General features: G+C 30.9%; 1 protein-coding gene across 1 annotated transcript; it reads right to left on the bottom strand.

The window, feature by feature from the left end:
• Window positions 1-3,831: 3,831 nt before the first annotated feature.
• VNE69_09113 (ABC transporter) lies at window positions 3,832-5,697 on the bottom strand (the record flags this gene model as incomplete). The annotated part of the gene is made up of 1 exon (XM_065474631.1): window positions 3,832-5,697. One exon carries the CDS (start codon window positions 5,695-5,697, stop codon window positions 3,832-3,834), a length of 1,866 nt encoding a protein of 621 aa, XP_065330703.1.
• Between the last annotated feature and the right edge of the window lie 11,502 nt (window positions 5,698-17,199).

The raw sequence follows: 17,199 nt of genomic DNA on the forward strand, positions 1-17,199 counted from the left end.
TAATATTTTGGATTTTTTTTTATCTTTTATACCGTTTGACAGATAATAAATTAATTATATTGAAGGGAAGTGTTCCTAAGAAAAAAAACATTGTAAATAATTAATTAAAAAACCATATTTATCTTAATGTTTATGTATAATGAAATGTAGTTACAATCTTTAATTTCTTTTTTTTTATCTTTCTGCGATTTGCCGCATAAAATAGAGGTGCTTCAATAATTATAAAGGAGCACATACACATTCAACATTGAGAAAAGTAAAAAACATATTTTGACTTTAAATTATAAGAAATTATAAAATCATGATACTCCGATAATACTTTGCACAATATTAACATGTTGCAAAAAACGTTTTTTCTTTAAAAAATTTATACTAGCATACCCCGTAGCCTCGTATAAATGGCAAAAAAATAATGGTCTATATTTTATATAAAAACAACAAAAAAAATAACCGACAATTAAGATAAAAATAGATTAAAAAAATGTTGCCGAGGCAGACATACTACAAGAAAAGATGAAATTTTTGAAACTTTAAATTATATTCAATCTCGGAAATTCGGCGTACATAAATTAAAATTGCCAAAACTTAAGTATTTTATTTATGATACAATCGAAAAACTATATTGAAGACAAATTATTAATATCATTTCAAACACAGACTTCGGCTAGAAAACTACTTAAACCTTTTGTTTTGAAGTTCAATATATGGTAATTTTAGCACGTTGCCATTGCAAATTATCTAGATTTGAATTTATTTATTAAGAGATTAATTAAATTAAATATGGTATAGGCATATATTTAGATGGAAAAGTATTTTAACAAATAGCTAAAATTTGGTAGAAAAAATTTAAAATGTTATATTTATATATCGAACTATATACTTCTTATGTGGGTTGCGATAAAATTTTTCTAGATACATCAATTTTCTTTAGTTTTTGGTTGGAACAGTATTATTTCAATGAGTTTAATACATTGTTTAAAATGTTTTTTATATACACATTTCTTTTCAGGTTTGTGGAAGTTAGCTCTTTACGGTGGTCTTTCGATAAAAAGTATTTATGCTCATGGTAAAATAATTTACCCAACATCTGGTGCTACACACATCTTTTGGTGCAGTATCATTTCCAGCTTAGCATTACAATTTTAGATACTTTTTCATTTACAGTTCCTTCGTCATATTCTTATTAATTTTTAAAGGGATAGACTTTTAATGTTCTTAGCCCAATCTATAATAAAATCTTAGAAAAAGGAAAAGTCGGATTTATTGTGCAATTTTGTTGTATTTATAAATCATATATATATCGTGCCATCACATAAGAGATCTTTCTGTGCGCCCTTTGTGTTTTAAATTGTTAACTTGCAACAAAACTGATTTTTAATATCGTTATCTCGATTTTATTCGATATTGGTTTACTATTCCAACTGCAAACATTCAAATTAATCTTTTTTTGTAAACTCAAGAATATCGATTTTTTGTAGTTAATTCCTTGAATTGTAAAAATTTACGTGTCTAGTTTATTTATGCTCAATCATTTCTCATAATATCCAATATTAAATGTGCCTTTTTTCTTCTTATTCGATTTTTTATGTATATTATGAGGCGAACAAATTTTTTTTATAAATTTTTCTAAAATATAATTTTGTGCTTTATTAATACAGTTTTTTTTTTGAAACATAGTTCATGTATAAAAACACTAACATCTAAAAAAAATATAACGAAGATTGAGACGGTCACATAATTCAGTACAAGCTCCTAGAGCCCCCTTTTGTATCAAAATATATGTTTAATGAAAGGATTTAAATAAAAAAATTATATATAAATATATTAACAATGTTATCATGTTTTTTAAAAACTACATGCTGAACGTAATGGCTGTAAATATTGTCGTAGCCGATCTCATACTGACCAATCATCTTCTTACAAATTGACAGATTTGATTGGCTACAAAAAGTATTTAAAAACTTTTCCGAAAGAGGGGATGGAAAATAAGAATAAAGTTATTGACAAATACCATAAGAAATCTTAAACACAGTATTATTTTATTCATTTTTAGAATTTTTTTTATGTATGTTTTTTATACACACACAAGCAAATTAAATCATGCAAAGAGGGATACCCTTTTAACATGTGTCCAATCAACTATATTTAATAAAGGAATGAAGAATCTTAAAAAAATCGTGGACCCTTAACCGCCAATGAAAGCCATAAATAAATTCTTTATTAAAAATGTTTTCTACATACGGGGAGTATTCATTAATACAAATCACTGCTTAAGCCTCCATTTTATTTTATATCATTGACCATACTTGTTTCTGGTGAATATAGTTCGCGATTTTTTAAATCCCGTTTATAGATTATAATGTTTAGAAGAGCTTTTAGCGCAACGTTATGTATTTCACATAACACAAAGGGGAAAAAACATTATTCTATCGATATACATATCAAAGATAATAGTCAGATTTATATTTTTTTTACATTTGGAAAATATCTAGCCTAAGTAAACGATAGACAATTTCGAAATAGAATAAATTTTATTATTGAGCTTTAATCTCATCTAAAAAATCGTAGCGATTAATTTCTCACAATACGGCGATTGATTATGATTTAATGTAATTAAGGTTCTTGTAATAACAACATAACCCTTTATATTTTAAAAAAAAATTTTACTATTATTGTAATATCCTTCTTTTAATTTAATAAAAATATTTTTAGTGGCTATATTTCTAATGCAAATATATTGATATAAGAGGTTATAGAATCTAACATTATAGCAAAAACGAAATATTTTTACACTTATTTTCCAAGATTGAAAAAATTATATATTTTAAAAATTTTGTGATCAATTTGAACGTTTATTTGGTATTGTTGTTTAGAGAAACATAGTAAGCTAAAAAAATGTTATTTATTTTTATTTGATACCCATAACTTCAATAGATCCGTATATGTAATTTCTGCATAGAATGATCAAACTACTTATTAAGATTCTTAATAAGTAATGAATGTTCATTTACATGTTTAATATTTGATCTCAAACAGAATTTTTACAAAACTGGCATGAGCCCTATGCTACACTAATCGATTCTTTATATGTGCATTGAAAAAAGTAATAAATACAAAATAGATCGAAGAGGTAAAGTTTTTATACAAATATATATAAATACCACAATTATAATATCCCGGTATTATTTAATTCCTTTAAAATACTATACGCTAACTAATATTTCTATAATGGAAAATTTTATTCTTAAATATAAGATTAAATTAATTATTACGTATTTAAAACTAGTTTAATTATTTTATTTTTATCACATTAATAATAGGCTAATATTCTCATGCCTCTTCCTGATGCAACATAATTAATTATTATTTTTTCGTACAATTTGTTTTTCTAATATTTACATCACATAACTCATATTTTGGCTCTACTTTTTTATTTATAAGTTCAGGACCAGTCATATCGCTATAAAAAATATATTCTAAAAATTAACACTTTTATTTGGTAATTTGTGGATTTTTGAAAAGCTCTAATACTTTATTAAGTAAAAATAACACAAATCTTTACGAGAAAAAATTTTCGACCAAAAAAATAAAATGTCGTCATTTGTTCTATTCACATCATAAAAACGCTTAATGGATACAGAACAATTGCATCAGCTTTTTACTATATTTTTTCACTTATGTTTGTTTTGACTCGTTTTATAGCGTTTCTATGCATAAAAAATTAGGGTATTACTTAATGTTTTTATTAAATGTAAATTTTTGGAAAGACGATTTACGATAAATATGTTTTATTAAAACAAATTAATTTCCTGATGGTGATCTATTTTTTATCTAATATAAATGTGAATTTTCGAGAAATTTCTCATAACTATTATAAACTATTATTTCCTTATCGTAAATCCCAACAATTTTGTCAAATTTTTTTAAAAGATGATGTTTATGGATTATTGCAAAAATTGTCTTATCAAGTAAAAAATTATGCATCATATCGATAAGATTTTTCTCTGATTTCGGATCCATGTTAGCAGTAGGTTCATCTAAAATAAATATATCTCCATTTTTGATTACGCCTCTTAAAAAAGAAATTCTTTGTTTTTCGCCACCACTTAAAAATTTACCATTGTCGCCTACGTCCATTTTATAATCTTTAAAGTTCATATTGTACATAGTACAAAGTTTAGGAATGTCGGGCACACTCATATTTTGACTGTTATACAATAAATTATCCGCTATAGTACCATATAAAATTCCAGGTTCCTGAGGAATGAAGGAAACTTTATCCCTTTGGTCGATCTTATAAATATTTCTCATTTCTACGTTATCAATGTAAATTGATCCTTTATAATCTTTAAATCTTAAAAAGACATTAACTAAGGTAGATTTCCCAACTCCGTTTTTGCCAACTATTCCAACTTTTTCTCCCTTTTTAATTCTAAAATTAGCGGGTGTTGTCAAAATTTTATCTTCAATAGTCAACACAAAATCTTGAAAAGAGATATTATCATTAAAAATAAATTTCTTAGTTCCATCTCGTATTAAATCACCCTTTTGTGTCTCTATTATTGTACTTTTGATTATCTCAAAATCCATATAATCACTTATTTCTTTATTTTTATCGACCTGAAACATTTTTTGATCTTTTAATTTGTCATTTTCAACTTTAATTTTTATTTCTTTGTCTTTATTATCAAAATTTTTATATTCATAATATAGTTTCAAATTTTCAATATCATAACGTATTTCATCCCAATCATTATTTATAATGTCAGTATAATATTGTAAAAGAGTGTTGTATTCATTTCTAAATCTGTTAAATTGAAATCTCAAACCACAAAATAACTTGTTAAAAAGTATAAATCCTGCTACAGTGTGTACATTAAAATACTTGTTTTTATTCAAAATTAGATAAAAAACTAAGGAATGGTGTAATGTCACCATACTTTTTGAGAGAAATCCTGTAAATGCTGATAAAATTGCGGAGCGAATACCATAATATTTTATATTTCTGCATTGTGAAGCAAGAGTCACCAATTCGAGATCTTCATTTTTACTAGATTTAATAATATCATAATTATATGTAATTCTGTATAAATTATTAATAACTAAATCATACTGGCTTGTATATCTATTTCTAATAATAGTTCTGACCTTGGCAATTGGCACAACCAAAATTAATACTAAAAACATAATACCTATAGAAAAAAGTGTAAGATATATATTAAAATAAATATACATCACAATAATAATTGAAATAATAGAAGTAATACTGTATGAAAATTCAAATAAAAAACGATGCAAACCATTAACAGTTTGAAACACTTTTCTGTCTAATATACTTCTAATTGAATTTGGTCCAATTTTAAAATAAGTCAATTGATTCAGATTCAATGCTTTTAGAATATAAAAACAAATACAAATTCTGTAAGCTTTTGTCAAAAAATAAAGAGAAATTATTGGTAATAAGTGCATTACAACGTAAACTCCTAACTTCTTGAGAAAAATTATTATCATGAGTGTAATACATTTATCCAGCTTTGATTTATTTCCAATATTTTTCAACAATTCAATCTCATCAAAGCAAACTGTAACTTCAATGTATGCGAAAATAAAAATTAAAGTCAAAACAATAAATATAAAAATTTTATATAATTTGTAGTCATTTAGGAAATTAAATAATATCTTTGTATCTTTGTTCATTGAGGGCGTCATATAAAATCTTTATTTCAAAAAAAACGGAGAAATGAACTGGCATTCAGAAAAGTTATAGGAGATTCGAGAATATTATTTTTTAAAAATAAAAAACATTTTAATTGATAAATATAATTTTAAGATGCCAGAGCTAAGATACTAATGGTTAAAATAAAATCCGAATGAATTATTAATTGACAGGCGAGTTGATTGATGCATTTCGAAATTTGACAGGAGGGCAAGAAATTTGAGATTATAATAAGCTAATACCCGTTATTTAAAAATATGCAATATTTTATCTTTTTAATGATGTTTTCTATAAAAAGTATGGTTAAAGAACACGATAGGTTATAAATTTGGGGTCATGTCGGCTTTGGCAGAAAAATTTCGATATCGGGGTTTTTTGTATTTTGTCCTCTTTTTTCCAAAACGTCGAAAATAAATTTAAGGAAGAGACAAAAAAATTTAATGCAACAAAATACTAATTAAATCATATCCATAAAAATTTGATACTTTCTAAACGTTCTGATTTATATTGTACTTATGATAGTAGGTGTCTTTGTTCAATTTTTAACGTTTAGTAAAATAGCTAATTTGATTACAGAGAAGAATGAACATGAAATATTTTAAAATAAGAATTCTACATATTTCGCAACTGCATATAAAACAGTCAAAATTTCGGTTACTTGTTAATTCTGTTTAAAAGAACTTAAACCTTTTTAGAACGTGTAATTATTTAATTTTAATTAAAATTGTACATTTTTATTAGTTTATAGTTTGGAAAAAAAAATTGTAGAATGTTGACATTAGACAAAATATGAGGTTAAACAGTATTCTTTAATTATTGCCCATCTTCATGAATTCGAAGATGTTTTTACAGGGTTTTGCATTTTTTTAGTCCAACTTTTGCATTTTTAAAGTCCAACTTTTGCATTTTTTATAGTCCAACTTTTGCATTTTTTATAGTCCAACTTTTGCATTTTTATAGTCCAACTTTTGCATTTTTATAGTCCAACTTTTGCATTTTTATAGTCCAACTTTTGCATTTTTATAGTCCAACTTTTGCATTTTTATAGTCCAACTTTTGCATTTTTATAGTCCATTTTTTGAAAAAAAACCAAGATTTGATAAAAAATCAAAAATCAATAGAATTATGCAAAAAATATATACAAACTCATTTAATTAGATAAACTCGTTTTTCTGCCTTGCCATTTCTAACCATCTTAACATATTAGTGTAGAATCCATTACACGAAAGGCTGAAATCATCGTTCAGCACTTGTTCCAAATCCGTTTCAACAGCATTATTTGAGTTCCTTATAGCACAAAACCTTGATTTTATCATAGAAAAAAACTCTTTAATTGGATTAAGCTGTGGGGAATACGGAGGCAAAAAAACATAAGATATGCCTAATTCTCTTAGCTTTCCTAAAACTTCTCTTGAATGATGAAATTTAGCATTATCCATGATTAAAATCTTTTGAGGATTTCTTTGGAAAAATTCTACAAGATGTCCTTCAATAAATTCGACAAATAGAGCAGAATTATATGCGCCCCTTTTCATTTCGTATGCTATAATATTCGATTTTGAAATTACGCAAAGACAACTTAAATTTTTGCCTCGATTTGCAGGGACTGTTTTAAATGCTTTTTTATTTTTATATGAAAACCCATAATGCCTTGTGGTATGAGCATTAAATCCAGTTTCATCCAAAAAAATCAAATTTTCTAGTGAATATCCTGATATTTCCATAGCATATTCTGCTCTTTTATCAATTTTGTCCTGCGAATTACGCTCTGCAGGAATTAGAGACAGTCTTTTTCTTGTAATATTTAGATATTTCAACTTTCTCGAAATAGTTGACAAAGACATTGAAACATTTGCTATTGTATAAAGTTCTTCTTTGATTTCACTTAGAGTCTTGTCATTACTACGTGCAATGACGTTTTTAAGCACAATGTCGATAGGCTTTAAAACTCTATGAGCTTAAACTTTAGAACGATTTGTTGTTATTGTAGAAACAATGGATTCTTCCTCTAACATTTTCCTATGGATCCTCCAAATTGTTTTATAACTTAAATCTAATGTTGTAGCAATATCTTTTAGGGTCAAGTTTTCGTTTTTTATATGTCTTTCAATGAGCTTTAAGACATCAGGAGTGACCGAAGATCTCGCTTTTCTAGGCATTAGGGGGTTTTTTTTTTCAAAAAAAAGGCCATTGAAATGCAAAAGTTGGACTATAAAAATGCAAAAGTTGGACTATAAAAATGCAAAAGTTGGACTATAAAAATGCAAAAGTTGGACTATAAAAATGCAAAAGTTGGACTATAAAAATGCAAAAGTTGGACTATAAAAATGCAAAAGTTGGACTATAAAAATGCAAAAGTTGGACTATAAAAAATGCAAAAGTTGGACTATAAAAAATGCAAAAGTTGGACTAAAAAAATGCAAAACCCTGTAAATTTAATGTTATATATTTAGATATTTTGACCCCTCATTACGATAAATAAATACATGGGGGCCCAACCTAATGATGAGTTGACAAGAGTTGACTGTGGACAAGAGTTCAGAAATCATAGTGAGTTTGAGAGGATAATGTATGATTTAAGATTAGAGGAAATGGAAGAGAGAAGTCTGCAGAAGAGGAAGTGAAGATTTGAAAAATTTTATTGTTTTGAATGTTCCGATTGAAGGAGGAGTCGAAGAAATAAGAAAAAAGTTGATTGAAGAGAAAGAAAGGAAGAAAATGGAAGTGAGAAGAGAAGTAGAGATAAGGAACATGATATTGATGATTACGGAAACAGTTAAGAAAGCTATGGAAGCGAAATGTGCAGAAAGAACTGGATTTAAGAGAAGGCTTTTTAGATGTTATGAGTGTGGCCGAACAGGACATATTTTTAGAAATTGCCAATATAATAGGTTTAATAAAAGTGATTCCAAGTATTTAGTTTCTAAAAGGTCAGCGATAGATCATGAAGAATGTTTAAGTGAGGATAATTATAAGAAGGGTAAAAAAGAGCAGGAATAGACGAGAAGCAGGGAGATTATAGATGAGAGAGTTGAATATATGGGATTAGATGGATTGAGACGGAAGTATTATGAGGTATTTTCGGACGAAGAGGAGGAAATTAAATATTTTAAGTTGGAAAAATGCCGAATTAAAACCGAAGAGGGAAAGGTCGTAAAGAAGAAAGGACAAATGGTTGAACAAGCGCTTATTGCGGACACAGTAGAACACATTAAGAGTTTAGAAAGAGGATAAATAATTAGAAGATCAGTGTCGGAATGGCGGAACCCAGTAAGGGCGCTTAGGAAGCCAAATGGAAAGATAAGACTGGTAAGGAACTTAATGGCTTTAAATGATATAGTTGATAAGGATCCGTATGAATTGGCACCAATTAGAGGTGTAATCGAGGAAGGCAGAGATCAAGGTTTTTTACTGTGATAGATATTAAAGACAGTTTTTACCACATTGAGATTTGCGAAGAGGATAAACATAAAACAGCATTTGAATTCAATGGGAGAGTTTACGAGTGGAATAGTATGGTAATGGGGTTTAAGAACTCGCCCCAAATATTACAAAGAACAATGAATACGATTTTTGACGACCTGTTAGGAGAAGGAATAGAGGTGTATATGGATGATGTAGTAATTCACGCAAAAACGAAAAGAAAGCACGATGAGCTGCTAAAAGAAGTTTTAAAACGATTTAAGAAAAATAACATGAAAATAAATATTAGCAGATACAATTCTGTAAAAAGGAAGTAAAGCTATTAGGGGCGACACTAAATGGAGAGGGTTCTCGGGCGTGCGAAATTAAAAAGAATGAAGCGAAAGAATACCCAGCGCCAGCAAATGTATCAGAATTAAAAAGATTTTTGGGATAAACTGGATGGTTTAGAAGTTTTATTAAAGATTACGCTAAGTTGACATACCATTTAACAAATGCGCTTAAGGGAAATGGGAATAACTTCAAGTGGACGGAGGAAATGCAAAAAGAGTTTGAAAGTTTGAAAGAATGTTTAAGAAATTTGAAAAGTCTAAAGATAGCTGATTATAGTAAAGGATTTTTGCTGCGAACAGATGCGAGCAACGTTGGCATGGGAGCCGTGTTATTGCAGAGAAACGGATTGAATGAGCGGGTTCCGGTACAGTGGGCTTCAAAAAAGTTTACTCCAACGGAAAGTAGATACTCGATATCAGAAAAAGGAATGTACGCAGTACTCTGGGGAATTAAAAAGTTTGAATACGAACTCAGAGGAAGAAAATTTAAGATTGAGACAGACCACAAGGCCTTGAGTAAAATTAGGAATAGGGCAAATTTTAGTAATATTAGGATTAATAGGTGGATAGGGGAGATATAAAATTTGACTTTACTATAGAATACAGAAACCCGAAGATAATGGTTGTTGCAGATTCCTTGAGCCGCATATATACGGAAGAAGTTAGTAAGATGAAACAGATGGAAGATTGTGCAATTAAGCAACAGTAAGGTAAGTGGAAGAAACATGTAATCGTAGAGAATGGTTTGAATTATTGGAAATTTTGCGCTACTTCAATTCCTTGCCCCCCCTAAAAAAAACTATTTAGAAGAAATTTTATTTATTTCTACTTACAAAGTTCTAAAATTTTTATATAAGCACAACTATGATCATCATTATTAGAATGATTGATATTTCTTTTTTTCCAAGTAAATTCATTTAGAAATAAATTAATCCTATGCCTTTTGAGCCCACTTCTCGATCTATATTCATTCTTCAAATGGGACCACAAATTTACTATATTATTTGTGTGGTCTCCTTCTGCATTTTTAAATCCAAGCGAATGATTTATTATGTAATGTTCACTCCCAAAATTTCTAGAGGCTGGAGGGTATGAAGGGTATCCATCAGTAATTACAATAGAGCCACGTTTTACTCTGCGTCTAAAAAGGTCTTCAATAGTACTAGATTGTCGATTAGGTAGCAATTCAAGAACAAATTCTCTACAATTACCTTCTACTATGCCGCCTATAATCCATTGAATTCCAGGCATGGAATCCAAAGTTGAAGAAGGATCAGATACAATTACACCGTTGCATATGGAGGTTTCATCAAATTGTACACAAACAGAAGTTCCTCCAATTTGGTAGCTATCATCGCTTTTAGAAGCAATGATTTCCATCACTGTATCCTTGATTTTAATATATGAATTTTTTACATATTTTGCAAAGAACTATTGCTTGGTAAGTAGTATAATTAAATACCCAGTAATAGAAAGCTCTAAGGATTTTGTGAAATAGAACGCTTATTCCTTTAAACATCGTACCATTTTTAAGTGAGCTCTTCGAACTACACTTTTTATTAACACAACGATAAGCTTTACCGTCAATGTAGCCGGAACATCCACTATTGTTCATAAGAACAGTTCGTTCTGATGTCTTACAATGTCTGCAAGCAATCGATCTTTTTAGAAGACCATTATCTAAAAAAAAATTGCTGCAACATAGTTCCTAAAGCACGCATCTTCGCAGATATTTAGCTCTCGAATAGCTTCCTGCAGATTCCTAATTAAGGGGTAAAAAAATTAAAATTTTTTAACCCCTTAATGAGGAATCTGAAGGAGGCATAAAAAAATTAAATCGACAAAAAATACCTTAACTTCATTTTCTTGCCCCCCTCAAAAAAAAAATGTTTAGATTTGAAAAAAAACACGATTTTGTATCTTTTCATTGACGTTTTTTTTAGGGGGGGGGGTAAGAAAATGAAGTAGCGCCCATAAAAGTATCTAATGGGTACGGCAAAGTTGGAGCCCATGGCTGGTGCACTCTAGAGAGGGATCCTAGAGCTAGCCAAGAGACTAGACGAAGTATGACAATAGAAGGCCTCGTGGACCCTATTCTTTAAGATTCTGTAACACGGTGGCCGAACTAGTGCAAGAGTGGTGGTCAACGCAGCCCAATAAAAATGCTAGGCTGGTGATGTGGTCGTGTAAGGAGCCGTGTGGGCAATACAGATGATTGTAGGGACCTTTGAGTCAGTACGATGATGCCTCTCCTCGGGTTATAGATAACCATGCTCGTTAAGTATATCCGCTGTGAGGTCACTCTTGACGCGATTTGAGGTATAAATGGAAAGTGTTCTCCTGGAGCCAAAGTCCAATGGATACGGCGAAGCTCGCTGCACCGGCAAGTTGTATAGGGGAGTTTTAGTGAGAAAGAATCTCACAGTACCAATTGGATGAGGATCACACCCAAATCCAACTGGTCCCTATGTAAGGTTTCTCCCTAGCTCTTACTTGCAAGGAAAAAAAATCTCTAACATGGTGGAGAATAAAAAAAATTAAACCCAAACAAAAAACAAAATAAGAGGTTGGAAGTTTTAGCGAGGCATGAACGTAAAAAACGCAGTATAGGTTAGAATGGGATCGTTAGTTGTCGACAGAAGCAAGTTGAAGATTCGCATCAGCATGGACACGGATTTCGAGACGTAGAGGAGCTATGAAGAGCAATAAAAAAACAACATTGGCTGTAATAAAATCTAGATTAAAGAAAGCTTAGATTGAGTGCAGTGGTATGCACCAACAATTAGATTTGAAACTATTGTAGCGAGGTAGCTGATCCACTAGTGATAAAAATTTCAGAGAAATTGTAAAAGAGAAGAAAATCGAAGGAAATTGTATTGTAGTTGCAGAACTAATTCGACGAATTAATCCAATTTTATTGTTAAGAAGACAAATCTAAAGAAAAATCTTATTTTTAGACTTACTGTATTATAACAGGGAAGAAAGTGCCGTAAATACCAATACAAGAAGCGTTGGTAAGATGCAAAGAGTGGAACGCACCACGGGCCAGTTGACCTGCATATTCACTTTCATTTTACAAGCCTTGTTGTAGGCGTACAAAGTTGTAAAGTTTATTAAATCGCTCAGTTCCAAATTTAGAGCAAAGATGTTGAGTATATGTATAAAATAAAAATTTACCTAAATTTTATAATTATGTCTAACAGTAAGAAAGAGTGATCTGGCAGAAAAACAGACTTAAATTTGAACCCCCTCCTTTTAGTATGTGGCGTGTTTACCGAGAAGCTTGCCTATGGCGAGGAAGCATTCAATGATGCTACGGTCTAGATTGCCGCGAAAACCGGAGTTTAGATAACTTGAAGGAAAAGATTGTTCATTGTTATAAAAAGAATTTTGTTTATCTGTTTTGTAAAAGGAAGAGTGTTTGTTATTGTTCGGATGTTGTACCATGTTGTTCATGGAATTTCTCTTTTATATTACATAGTAACCAATAGAAAGAAATAAGGATCCTAGTTTGCTACGCGCCCGGAGGGAAACCTAGTTTGTTATACGCCCGGAATAAAAAATTACACATTTTTAAGAGAAAAACTTTTCTAGCATGATAATAAAAAAGCAGCATTGTAAAAAAACAGGCTTGTTTTAGAATTAATTAATTTTATTGCTTATGGCTAGTAAAGATAGAATTCTGATGAACACAGTCTGCTTTACTCATCTCTGAACATCAGTTCAGCTAGAAGACCAGGAAGTTGTGCTTTTTTAACACCATACATTTTCTTAATCACAATCTTCATCTAATTCCAGAATGACTCTATGTTCTGGGTATGGGCTCCAGTTATCGGATCAACGAAATTTGTCTTGTGGTTTACAACCAGATGACGGAACCCGAGACATCTTTCGATATTCACATATGATCCCCAGCCATCAGAGTGAATGATTGTGCCAGGTCTACATATCCTTGCAATGATCGGAAGCAAAACAGCAGCTGTTCGATTGGGAACAATTCCCATATAGCACTTCGCAGGAGAGAAAGAGGTGTCTGCGATCCCCAAAACCCACACATCACTTGATGGTGCTCTACCATGATGATGTTTGATCTTGTGGACGAACTGGCTTTCGTCGATCTGGAAAACAATACCTGGACCTCCCAATCTCATAGAATCAGCCTCGAAGTATCCTTTAAGAATAGTTCTCAGCTTGTTTATAATTGCCACGATGCTGTTTCTTCTAAATCCATGCTCGAAAATGATCTCTTTAATTTGTTTTCCCTTGCTCCAAAGCATAATCATAGCGTAGATCTCGGACAATGGCAATTTAAATCCCTCAAAAAATGATCCAGTTCTAATGCTCTTTGTGCTTCTGTAGAGCCTGCACACTTTATTATCACATGTCCAGCATATAAGGTCCGGGCCTTTCTTTGATCTCTCAACCATGCCAGATGAACACTCAGAACAGGACATACTGGTCAAAAGAAGGTTTTGTTCTCGCAGAACAGAAATCATCTCTCTTGGTGGCATTCTGCGGATTTGTACGTAACTTTCAAACTGCGACACACCCGTTCTCACAAGGGTAAATTTTTAAAAACCTAGTTTGTTATACGCCCGGATAGGGCGTATAACAAACTAGATCCGAAATAAGATTTGGCTGGCCAATAATAGTCGACCATAACTGATCGTTCCGAAGAAAAATAAGCGTTTTAGTATTAATTGGTCTTTATAAATCATGTGATATGGTCCATTATACCACAGTATGCTTACTAAAGTATTGACAACACTATATTGTGATATTAATGGCCACATTTTTGATTTATTTTTGTTTTCCCTCCAAGTGAATTTTCTAGAAAAATATTTTCGATTTTTTTTTACCCCACATAAAAGGATGAAATATCAAAAGAACAACATAAAGAACTACTTGAGGTCTCAAAGAGACTTACCCCCTCACAAGAGGACGGACTATCGCCCACACGGGATACCAATAAAAATAACATAATTAAAACTAATTTGAATGTAGAAATAAGCATTCTTGGATGCTATTTACAGTAAGACCAACTCTTCGGCGGCAAGATCACATATAAAATTGTATAATTTTAATCTAATCTTTCATTTATATTTTCGGTATCGAATAACTTTTGGAGTTTTGATAATTAGAGATGATATAGTTTATAAAAGAAAGCGGAACAACTTGCCTCGGTACAAAAAATATCACAAAAGTAAATTCTACGAAAAAATTATTTTTTTAGAATTCATTATATTTGCCCACTTGTATAAGTGCAGCAAATATTTGCGATCTACATCGTCGCAGTTTTTATTTTTTCTAGCTTCAGGTGCCAAATTTATTCTTTTCTTTTAGAACCACTTCTTAATTGAATTTATATTAAAATCGAGAAGCACGCTCAAGTCTTCTACTAAATTCAATGATGGCCATTGAACTCTTTCAAAGTTTTGAAGAGCACATAATCTTTAACTGGCGTATAGCTTCTTGGTTTGTATCTTTTGTTTTCTTTTTTTAATTTATTGGTCCAAATAGAGCCTCCGCCAAAGTATAGTCGTCTAGGACGTTATTCATACCCCGTAGAGAAATAAATAATTAAATACTTAGACATTAAAAAAAAATTTATTTAATGTCGTAGCCGATCAAATACTGACCAATCATATTCGTACAAATGGACAGATTTGATTGGCTACAAAAAGTATTTAAAAACATTTCCAAAAGGAGGTGGAAAATAAGAATAAAGTTATTGACATGGCGACAACGATAAACAATGTCAGCTATTACACAGGAGAGACCGAGGAGGACATTGACGCCTGGTTAAGAGACATCATGCTGCTAGGTAAAGTATCCAGCTGGGCCGAAAAGCAGTACAAAATAGCCATCATTAGTAAACTTATAGGAAAGGGTTTATCTTGGGCTATCCAAACATTAGGAGGGAAAACAGAATCAATGAAATGAAAGAGATAATTACTGGTTTGAAGAAGAGATTTAGCTCATCCAGGAATAATGACATAACTTTAACCAGATTCTTAGCATTAACAGTCCCAGAGACTAGAGAAGATTATTCACAGATGTTGCAGGAAGCAACGTGATATTTGAGCAGGCGCTTATCAACCTTGATGCGTTATGCCAAATGATAATCAATAAATCGCCTATAGAGATCAAAGCTCTATTATATCAGACCGCCACTATAGTTTAGACTTGGCAGGAATTCATACAAAAGGCCGAAGAAATACCTTGGATTCCATATTCGGATAAGATGCAAGCTAGGACTGGGATCCACAGCAACACGGGCAAAGGGCCTTACTTTACAAATAGTCACGAGAGAAGACGCAAAGAAAACAGAACTTACGAAAAATCACCGAGATATAACAATAAACATTGCACACTTCATGGAGAATGCAATCACTACTCAAGGGATTGCAAAGTGCTAACCGATATCATCGCTATGGAGAGAAACAATCTAAAAAGAAAAGGTATTAACGCGCTAGAGGATTATAAAGCGAAGAAGAAACGACTATAAATAAAGAAAATGAATTTTACTTGCACCGTTTAAAAAATAATTCTAATCCGTTTTTTGTTCAAAGCCGTATGTTTAATAAAAATATAAAAGCTTTATTGGATACTGGTGCCGATGTTTCTGCTATAGATTACAATGAAATCCCACTGGAAGAACGGGATAAGATCATAAAATATAACGGGGTAGTAAGAGGCATAGGTAAAGAAATTTTAAAAGCAGAAGGATACTTAAAAGACTGTACAATCGAAATTCCCGGCAAACGCGTGAACTTCTCCCATAATAATTAGAGACAATAAGTCGTTATAATAGAAGCAAACGTAATATGTAGAACTTAAAACTAATTCTAGACATTTTAAACGCTCCAAATCGTAGAATAAATCAAAAATCTAATTTATCGGAACACTCAGAAGAAAATAGAGTCTTAAAAAGTTTGAAGACGTATTTAAATCCGAAATTGGAGACTATAATCTCTTCACTGCGAGAAAACATCGAATACTGACAAACAGTACTAAGATCATTTGTCAAAGAAATGGAAGAATCCCAATAGCACAAGAGGAAGCTGTCAACGACGAAATAAGCAAACTATTAAAGCTTGGCATACTAAATGTTGTATAACCACATGTTTCTAGAGTGACCAATCAATAAGGAAACGTCAAGCAGTTTCAAAACACGCCGATATATAACAAAGGCTAATGGTCCATTATGAAACATTCAAAGGTGGTTGGTGGACCACAACTATAAATAGCAAAATTATGACGTAGACACGCATCCATGAACAGAAAATCAAACAGACATTTTTTGCCTAACAATAAACAAACAAAAACACCTAACAATAAAACAATTAAAAATACTAAAACTAATTCTATAAGCGTGCTGGAACATTTTTACCAGCACGGATACGTCAGATTGAATTCAATAGACAAAGAAGTATCCACAAGAACGAAAAATATTGACAAAAATAAAAACCCCACAATCACTGACCTTTGAAGTAAATATAGAAGGATTATCAAATACATTAAAACAGCATATACCCACCATAGACGATGTCACGGGCGTTGACATGTGCAGCTGGCTAAAACAATTTGAAGAACTAAAACAAAATAACAAATGGACAAAAAACATAACAACACTTATGCTCAAATAGCTATTAAAGGATGCAAGAATACCTAGTGAAGAAAATACAAAGGAATGGAAAGATCTAAAAGGATTTTTATTAAAACTTG

This window comes from Vairimorpha necatrix, chromosome 9 (assembly GCF_036630325.1).
Source record: "Vairimorpha necatrix chromosome 9, complete sequence".
Lineage (NCBI taxonomy): Eukaryota > Fungi > Microsporidia > Nosematidae > Vairimorpha > Vairimorpha necatrix.